The sequence below is a fragment of the Dendrobium catenatum genome, unplaced genomic scaffold (assembly GCF_001605985.2).
Source record: "Dendrobium catenatum unplaced genomic scaffold, ASM160598v2 fragScaff_scaffold_1297, whole genome shotgun sequence".
In the NCBI taxonomy this organism is placed as follows: domain Eukaryota; kingdom Viridiplantae; phylum Streptophyta; class Magnoliopsida; order Asparagales; family Orchidaceae; genus Dendrobium; species Dendrobium catenatum.
The window spans coordinates 1,217,748-1,228,204 of record NW_021319759.1 but is presented as its reverse complement, the minus strand read 5'-3'; the positions used below and the strand labels follow the sequence as shown (position 1 = coordinate 1,228,204).

The 10,457-nt window shown below is 34.4% G+C and overlaps 1 protein-coding gene across 1 annotated transcript; it reads right to left on the bottom strand.

Moving 5' to 3' along the window:
- Positions 1-3,239: 3,239 nt before the first annotated feature.
- Positions 3,240-6,793, bottom strand: LOC110103356 (protein SHI RELATED SEQUENCE 1-like). Its single transcript, XM_020832029.2, has 2 exons — positions 5,799-6,793; positions 3,240-3,294 (listed from the first exon to the last, which is right to left on the bottom strand). Exon 1 carries the CDS (start codon positions 6,632-6,634, stop codon positions 5,867-5,869), a length of 768 nt encoding a protein of 255 aa, XP_020687688.1. The 5' UTR covers positions 6,635-6,793; the 3' UTR covers positions 3,240-3,294; positions 5,799-5,866.
- Between the last annotated feature and the right edge of the window lie 3,664 nt (positions 6,794-10,457).

Genomic DNA, 10,457 nt, shown 5'->3' with positions numbered 1-10,457 from the left:
ATCCAGTTCTCATGACTCCTTACAAGCTCAACAAATAAGTGCCATTCAAGCTGAGCTAGAACAAGTAAGGAAATCACAAGCTGATTGGCAAGCTCAATTGCAAGCATAGGTTCAAATGTAAATGCAGATGCATGAGCAACAGAATTAGTTATTGGATGAAATGCGTAGAATGAGGGAGCAGATGAGTGGAAAAGAGGCAGCTCTAGCTGAGGAGGAGTCCACGGAGTCAGAGTAGTTTAATTTAGTTTACATAAACTTGTTTATTTCTGTGAACATGTGTTATTGAACAATATGTGATGTTTTTAGTTATTTATGTGAACTTGTTTATTTATGTGAACATGGATATTTATATTTTTTTAGTATATATTGAAGTTGTTTATATCTGTTATGTGTATAGCTGTCATCTGGAAGTGGTTTCGTATAAGTTTGCAGGTGTAGAAATTTGATTGTTGGCTGGGAAGACAAATTTTTTTTGTCAATGCTACAGGTTTCCGGCGGATTATGCGTCGGAAAGTCGACGGAAACGACGATACAACGAACTAGATCGAGCATGCCGGTGTCTTTGGGTGCGTCGGAAATTACCTGCGCCAATTCCGGCAAATTTTAACGCCACTTTTGCGCCGAAAATGAACCGTAGCTTATTTACGGCGACATTCCGGCGACTTATGCGCCGGTAGTTTCCGTCGGATCCATACGACATAAACTACCGACGCATTAGTCGCCGGAATTATGGAATGAAAATCGACGTCTTCCATGTCGTATTTTGCGCCGGTAAAGCACCGGAACGTGTGCCAGAATTGTTACCGGCGGCATATAAACGTCAGTAAATATTTAGCAACGCGAGCCAAACCGGCGGAGGCAAATCCGACGGAAATGCGTCGGAAACTGAGGATTTCCGTCGGATTTCACATGTTACCGGCGGATACAGTCCGCCGGTAATGGCGTGTATTCTTGTAGTGATTGTAGCGCAATTTCAGAATCTCAAATTTTAGAGCCATAAACATTGCAATGTCACTATTTGGTGTTTGGTACTGTAGCAGATCTGAGGCCCTCAGACACCCAATATTGGGGTGCTTCAATAGCGACATTTCTCAAATTTTATTGAAATTTGCTCAGGGTCCTTGAGAGTTGAGACTCATGCTATAATATATATGCAACCATTTTTATGCACTAAAACATTTCCAGAAACATGTATATGGGTTTAAAACTAAAAAATTATATTTTCTTAGTCGGGTCATAACAGTTCAAACCAAAGGATAAATTTAGAGGTGTTACACATATTATTAAGGATTTAAGAAAAAATACATTGTACATTGGGTTAGGGTTCAACCTAAATTTGATATTTTTTTGGACTCGCCAACCCAAACTTATATTAAAAAAAATTTATGGTGATGTGGCTTGAATGGAATACAAACAAGCAATATTCAATATTAATGAGTTTTAGCTACATTCTACAAAATTTTGTGTCATTTTAACTCACTAAATCTTATTAATCAAGAAATCCATCAAGAACTAGAAGAGAAATAACTAAAATATATATAAATCCACAAAGCCATCTTTGTCTTGAGCGACATGCAAGCTTAAGTAAATTGACTGAAGGGAATGACTGAATGATAATTAAAAGGATTTTCTTAAATCGTTTTCAAGTTCCAAGTCTCGAAAACATGAAAGGAAAAAACTCTAAACAATAAAATAGATAGAGAAATAATAGTTTGGTGGAATGATGAGAGGCGATGGGGGTGGCTTTCACAATGTGTGATGTACTCCTCTAGAGGTTGGGATGGCGAGATGGTGACGTCGACAAGTTCGAGGGAACAGATTGAGGTGATGGAAGTGACTGAGAGAAGGAAGAAAAGAACGACGAACACATGAAGTAAAAACCATCATAGATCTAGCCGACTAGCCCTAACTCCAATATAAATCTAACTAGTTGCTTTCGGGTCATTCTTAAGTTTTTTAGTCAACCTAATTCAAACCCAATATTGAAATTGGGTTGAAAAATTGATTTCAAACATGACCTATTTGCTAGACGGGTTGAGCCAATTCCAAAATTTTTTTGTTGGGTCCGATTTGTGTCATATATTGACACCCCCTATTCTTGTTATTATGTCAAAGTTGTTTAAGATGCAATAATGGGTGGTTCTAACTATTAAATAATCTTTGTTGTGTACGTGATGTTGAGTAGGCGATATGATCATGCTACAACAATGGGATGATGATGGTTATGCAACAGTGGTTAGGTATGGACTTGCAATGATCATTGGCACTAAAAATTTGTTCACTCTATATAGTTCTTAAAAATCTTAAGCTCTTTAATTTATTGTTAAGTGACATTTATTTATTGTTAAGTGACATTTTTATAATTTTACCCAAAATATCCAAGCACCTAGATGTCCCATGTTAATCAATACCCATTGTCATATATCATTTTTTTTTTCATATTTATGTGCTTTAATGACCTCATATTGAGTTATCTAAAACTCAATGAATTTTTTATACTAAGATGCTCATTTTGATTATAAACACTTAAAGTTAAAAAAAAATTTGAACCCTTCAAATAGTGTCATAAATTATTAATATGTGAATTTAGACTATTTTTTCATGTTTATTTTACAGAATTTTATCATATTGTATTTGACATAATGTTTATGTTACACAAATTTTTAAAATTAAATCACCTGCAATGTGATAAATAAAAAAATTTAAATATAAATTTCTCTTGCGGAGAGAAACGTTAACATATAAAGTCTTTCATAATTTTTAAAATTAATAATCTAATGAATCTCCAAAAAAATAGATAAAAAGTCAAATCAATCAATCATTTCATAACTAATAAATAAATAGAAAATAAATGTCCTAAATAATAAATAATAAATAAATACAAGCAGGAAAGCCATGAATGCCGGAAAAATAAGTGATTATGTAAAAGGAAGGACTTTCTCCTTCAGCTGCTTCTGCAACTTCTCGGGATTTGTAATCTAAACTGCCAATTACGCACCTGCCATGCATGACTGAGGAAGCCCATGACTGAAGACTATTTTTCGCTGTTTAAATAATTAATATGCTCCAAACGATTCGAGGGGTAATTATATGCATTATTATCAACTGTAAATAAATATTGATACAGATAATTTCAGCAGATAATATTGAATAGATAGCAACTGATGATATTTGAAGCAGATCACTACTGAAATTGAAGAAAATGTTCTGCCAAACTAACAAAAATAAGAACTATGTTCCTTTGATTCATCATATTCCTGCAATCTGCGCTCTTCCCTTTGCTGCAGTTGCTTTCTGAACTTCAAAAAAAATTTACAGTTAGTAGAAGAAGATAGAACACAAGAGAAGATAGAACGCAATCTTCTATTTATAATTTTAATTTTAATCTTTCATGCTAGGACTTCGTTTGGGACGACTTTTTTAGTACTTCTTAAAGCAAATTCTTAGTATAAAAACTAAATATTAAAGTTTATAAGGTGGTATGGTGATAAGAATGAAATATATGAGTGATATATTTGATATTAAAATTTTAAATGAGTGATATGTATGTAATATTCAAATTTTGGGTATTCGATATGTAAATAACATTAAATAAAGTGATATGTATGTAAATCCCCCATTTTTACTTACATTTTATTTTAAGCTATTTACATATCTAAAATTCATAAAATAAAATTTTTATACTAAAAAGCTGATCTAAAATAGTTAGAAAACCATCATAAACAAAACCTATGTCACCCTCTTAAACTTAAATTGGTACACAAACAATAGTTTATATATATCTATATGTATTAAGTTTTTAAATGTTGTGTATGAATAAGCTTACAAATAGTGTTAGCTAGTCTTAATTATTCAATATTTAAAAAAAAATCTGATCACTAAAAATATTTATTAAAATTAAATTAAAAGTGCTTTCTCTTTACAATAGCAATGCATAATCTTTGAGGATATGGTAACATAAAATCTTAACTTAGCAATTTCAGACAGTACTAAAATATTATTAGTAAGAATTTCTAAGATATTTTTAGTGATTAAATCTTGTATTTATTTGTTACTGCTTTCAACTAAATAACAAAATCAAATGAGTTAGTTTTATACACATATTTTCTACAACCAAAGGGAATTTAATGAAAGTTCTTGTCTCAGTTCATGATTACTGTCCAGTGATTAATTAAAAAAATTAAAAACCCCAACTAGCCGTAGAGCCTTCTTCCATGCATCTCTCTAGCTACCAACTTCTCCTCTTGCAACCTTCCGGCTGTAGCTGGTCCACTCCGGCGAACACTGCCCCCCTCCTCCCTCTCTCCTACTGCTCTTTAATAGCCTCCACTCTCGATCCTCTCCGTGGACATACAGTTGAACATCATTAAAAGAATTCCAATGCTTTCCTTCAAAGGTAATAAAACAGTTTTTATCGTTCCCGAGGGCTCAAGCACTAAGCTTGTTGAACTACGAAGATTTTCTTTGGTTTACAAGGTTTTGCATGGTCATCCCAATCTTACTTCTTTCAGAAATTAATAAGAATATAGCAATCTGAGTGAAAATTTGATCATCTCATCAAAGATTTCATTACTTGTTTCGCTTGCAGATCCATCCTCTGGCGGTTTAATTTCTTTTTAGGATGTTAAGATGGTCAAGGGAGTTTAACCTAACTAATGAATCTCATACTGAGCTAATTAATCATGATGGCATTTATCCATTTTCAGGTCTTGATATTTGGCAGATCATTGCGTCTGGATGTTCTAAAAGCATCCTTTCATGTTTTTTTTTTTTGGTACAGACATTGGTGGAAGTTGATTTTTCTTTAGTCTTTACATATAAATTATTTTGTGCAAATAACGGATGTAGCTCTGTGTCTGGAGGCGAATCAGAGCACATCACGTCACTCGGTACACAGCGGGTATATAACTGCAGTACACAACAAAGAGGTGACATGACGTGCTCTGATTTACCTCCGGACGACGTCCGGTATCGGCATAAAATAATGAATTGCCTGAGAGGGTGTTAGTTATTGCAATTATTGGCATATCCTAAGCCATAACATTACGTAGTGTGGAAAAGTTGCTTAGTTCTAGGTGTATTGGTATCTTTAGAATTTCTATTAAATGTTAATCTTAGTCTTCATCAGGACAACCTTGTCCCTTATCCTCTTAAGTAATACTTCATTGTCGCATGTAACTCTTAACATAGAGGCTCATCTGGATTAATCTCTTTTGGACTCTCTTCCTTCTTTTAATGTTAATGTGGAGGCTTCCATTCAACTTTCATTGTTAGTATTTTCACCATTAGATGACAGACAACAATGGGAAGCAATCCTCTAGTCATACTTGTGTATGTCTGACACTAAAATTTCGTTATTGTTTTTTAAAATATTTTTTTAATAAGAAAGATGTTTTAAAAACAGCAAGAAAATAGTTCCAAATGAAACTTAAATGTAGACTAACTCTGAGAATTTTTTTTCAAATTCTTCCCACAATTAATTTGGCATGAAAGAAGTAAGATCTTCTACTAAGAAATTATCAACTATGATCCATCCGAATGGGAGACAGATTAGATCCAAATAACTTCTTTGTTGTTTCTTAGTACTTTCAATTAATCTTTTTAGCCAACTAGATCTTATTTTCTTTGGCACTAACACAATGCCTTACCTTATAATTCCATTTTAAGTAATAATATTTTCTCTTTAGTAATCAAAAGTGATTACTCGATCAATTTAAACTTACATCAAAATTAATTACATTACTATCAATATAAAATCATATAAAATAAAAAAGAAAAAGAAATTGATCTTCCCTCACCTAAAAATCTCAAATCAGTGAGAGATTCCCTTGCAGTGCTGAATAAATCGGATCCGCTCAGCTTTCAATTAAGGCTTCGGCTGTTGTTGAGGAAAGAACAGTGTTCCTGACATGAAAGCCCCAACAGGATTCGGATATATTGATGAAGTATCCGTAACCAAATCGCCGGCAGCCGCCGTCGTACTCCCCATAATAACTCCCGTCCCAAACCCACCGGCGGCGCTTGACGAAGACTCGCCGGAGTGGAGCATTTGGCGCTCCGCTGAGGAAAACTGAGGGCCTTGATCATATAATAAACCCTTGAATACGCGTCCTCTTATACTAACCGCCGTCTGATACGCAAGCTGCTCCTCCGCCTCATCCACTTGTTTCACCCTCACGCATCGAAATACTGCCGGTAAGCACACTTCCGCCGGAAAAATCTCATCTTGGTCCATCACCGCTCTTCTGGAGCTCTCTCCGGCAGCGAACCTCTGATTTCTGTCTCGGCGTTTGGCGGCTGGAACCCATGTGCTTTTGACGTGTGTTTGGCAATGAAAGCCGCGGTTTTTACAGCAAGTGCGGCATCGCATGTGAGAACAATCTTTTCTCGCTTGGTTTCCGCAGTCTTGGCAGCTTATTCCTTCTCTGTTATCGCTGGCGGGCTCATCACCGCCGCCGAAGGCGAGCAGAGAGCCCGTCGGCACTGAGAAAAGTTGCTCTTGCTGTTTCCATACGTTTTGGCCGCCGCGGCCGGTTCTGTTGTAAAGGAAGTGGCTTTCTTCTTCGCCTCCTCGTTGGTTTCCGTGGCCGAAGCCGCCGTCGTCACCTCCGCCACCTAGAGAGAAGCCTGCCATTGTTCTTTCGTGTTTGCTTCCTCCTCCGTTTCCATGGCCTCTGCTTTACTTGAAAGTGGATCGCATAAACCTTCGCTTGCTTCTTGGACAAAGCATGGGGAAGGAGAAGAGAGGAAGTGAATGGAAGAGGAAGAGGAAGAAGAAAGGCTTTTCTCCCTTTTGATTAAGCTTTTCGTTGTTTTGTTTTGTTGTTGGCAAAGGTGGCATAAAAAAAAAGAAGAATTTGTGGAGGAGAAACGATTTTTCTTCTGTTGTTAATTAACATATGTAAGTTGAGATTTTTCAATTTTTTATTTTTTAATATGTGATCTAAAATGAAGGGGGGGTTTATATTTGAGGAAGAAAACTCTCCTCCCATGAATTTCTTTCACGTCATCATAAGGGAGCAAGAAATTAAGCATATGGCACATTCAATAAAGAATACTTAAATCAACCACTTTTGCCAAAACTTTTTTTATTTATGAAAAGCGATTGAACAATTACTCAAACTATTTTACTAACAACAGCCTAATTATTACAGAAACTTTCTGATAACAAACTTTTTTAACAAGCAATTGCTTTTAACCTGTAAAGTAGGAGAAATTATTTTGTGTGGACTCCGGACCTAACTCTATGTCCGGATACTGTAGTATCGAGCTATATATACCAAGCATCGGTAGTAGGTATCGGTACTGAGTACCGAACAGTACCGAGTCACGGTACAGTAAAAGGGTTACATGGTGCATTTTTATTGATCTATGGACATTGTTCGGTATTCGCACAGAATAATTTTTAGTAAATTTGAGATCCAAGGCCTTAAAAAATAAGCAAATAAATTTATAAAAAAAAAAAACTTTTTAGTCTGTTTTATGAACAGCCCTTTATCATTGTGCTGCCTGCCACGGGATATGTTCTTCTTCTCCATAATCTAATTGATCTGAGTAATAATCTTCCTTCCTTAGCCTCTTTAGTGTTTTTTATCTCTTCTGCGATGAAGCAGCAACAAGGAAGCAGGAGCAGAAGCATTTCAGCTCTGTAGCTTTGTCTTTCGGATTTTTTATTTTTATTTTAGGTTTTTCAGACTAGGGTTCCTTTTGGTCTCTGACTTTGCTGCGGAGATTATTTAAGACACCGCAATGGAGCCTGCAACTATCGCTGCTACAAAATGAATTTTATTTAAATTTTTTTAGTATTTTATTCGAAGCATTTCAGCTCATCTATGACATATTAAGTAATAAAAATATATTTTATATGGATTTTTTAGTGAAGGATTCGTTTTCTTCTATTTCTTTTTTGTAAATATTTTATTCTGCCAAATTTTATGTAGAAAAAATTTTAAAATCAATTTTCTACGTAACTAGTAAGTAATGGATTTATTAATTAAATATTAATGAAATATTGAAAATTTGGGTAAAACATTAGTACAAGTGGTCAACAATAATAATTTTGATATTTTATCTGAAGATAAAAAACAAAAAAAAAATTAATTACCAGCAAACCTTTTCACAAAAGAAAAATAAGAGTTGAAACTAAATACTGTTATTTTTTTATTTTCAGATTTTTTGTTTTGATGGTTAAATTTTTACATGCTCTAATGTCTAATGGGAGAAAATAATTATTGTTGCGTCCTATAGTATTCGCGGCGGTAGAGAAGTATATAGTTTAACGTCTTAGCATTGTACGAAGATCAGCACACAAGCAGATAAGAGAGGGGGTGAAACATTCATAAGATACACCAGAGTTTTTTACGTGGAAAACCCCTGAAAAGGGGGAAAAACCACGGGGCCTGGCCTAGTTTGAATGAATCCACTAGTATTTGTAGTCGTTACAAATGAGACTCTTCCTTGGGAGAAGACTTGGATTGATGTAGCAAATGTACGTCATACAAATTGCATTACATAGTAGGAATTACATATTCATATTTGTCTAGTCGGAAGGACCGTAGTCGGCAGGAGACCGCATAAAATTCTACACATGGACAAATTGTAATATAATTTAAGAGTAGCTTATAAAAGATTAAAGGTTTTTCACTAAAAAATTTAAGAATGGAAAAATCACAAGATTTATTTTTTATGTGTGGAATCTGATTGTGTTAATTAATCAGATTGTATTGTTGTCTCGAACCTCAAATTTCTCATGCTAGCTAGGAGGTGCGAGATGTTTACCCCCTGCTTGGGCTCGGGTGTTTTGTACTCAAAATTTATTTTCCTATACAATATCCTAACACTGTGTAGTCGAGTGCCCTAACGTTATGTTTTTGAGCTCCTCAATGCTAAACGACATATAGCAAAGTATCACAACAATCTAGATATGGCCCCGCAGCGCTGTAAGACAGGCTTGAACGTCGTAGCATCCCAAACCGGCACCGCAACGCTGCGATATAGACTTATCATTTATTTTTTATGTTTTTCTCAAGGGTTAAGTCCCTTGGTGGATAGAACTTGTTTTCTTTTGTATTTATTATGACAAGAGTGAGAATAGTGCATATGAGAAAAGAAGCAATGAGAGAGTGAGAGAGGATAAATATTTACTTATTTCTCCCAATTTTCATAGTGGATTTCTTGATGTGGTGTGGCTCCGTGTTTTTTTCTTATATCGGGTTTTTCCACGTTAAATTCGGGTGTCCTTTACTTTCCACTATCATTTTCTTGCTGGTTTCATCATTGTGCATGTGTATACTCCTCATCTCCCCAACATCAATTACCAAAAGCTTTGCTTGGTTCGACTTTTTATTATTTTATAAAGCAACTTTCTAATACCCAAGAAAAAATTTCTGTACTAAAAATTTATTTTAGAAAGTAATAAGAAAGCTATCTTAAACGAAACCTGAATTGAAATGATCATACTAACATAAATCATAGGCTCGAAATATTGTATTTCATATAATTGATGAAAATATATATTAATATAATATAGTAAATATGATCTTTCGAAGTTAACTTGCATGATAGAAGTAGAAGAGCTTGAGGGGTTAGAATGTCATCAAGAGACCTTCGGTGACAATTCATTTGTTTTCCTAATAAAAAGGATGAGCATCTTTCGAAGGCTAATCATAAAATTTGTCAAAAAAGTTAGTAAGAGATAATTTAATTATTGAAAGAATGAATAAATATCAAATAGTATTTAATTAGCTTTTCTCTTTACATTTTAGTTTATGGCTTAAGGTAAAATCTACTATAAAAACACAATGAACAAATCAAAGCTCTCCACTGAGCCTGAGTGAGCCACACTGCCACAGTGCTAACAACTTTATCATTTAAGTGGTGGAGAATTAAGAACAGAATGAATGGAGGAGCTGAAATTTTGGATGAATAATGTATGAGATTCCATTTGGAGTTCTTTGTCTTTGCCGTCTCGAGCCCTGTGCTCCTTTTTGTTGACTCTCTCTCTCTCTTTATTTTTTAAGGGAATATATATAATTTTATCTTAAAGAGTTTTGTTATTTTAAGGCTTGGACTTGAGAAATTACTACGTACGGTATTGCGTTTAGAAGAGAATCGGGATGCACCATGTTACCATTTTGCTTTGTACCGCTATGTACCGGATGACGTGAAGCATTGTGATTCACCTTCAGACGGTCCGGTGACCACACGTAATAATTACTCTCGATTGAGACATCTATCTTACTATTTTTTAAAATATTTTTTAGCACAAAATTTTTTTCAACAATTTTATGGTTGAAAAAAATTTTGTACTAAAAAGTTGTAATAAAAACACAAAAATAAAGTTGCCCAAAACAAAGCCTGTTTTAAGAAATCAACGATCATCTAAATGCAATATAAATTAAATTATATATATATATATATATATATATATATATAACAAGCTTCGTGACAATGGTAAT

Bases quoted from the DNA above. Each gene is read 5' to 3' on its own strand.
- LOC110103356 (XM_020832029.2), bottom strand. From the start codon at position 6,634: ATGGCAGGCTTCTCTCTAGGTGGCGGAGGTGACGACGGCGGCTTCGGC.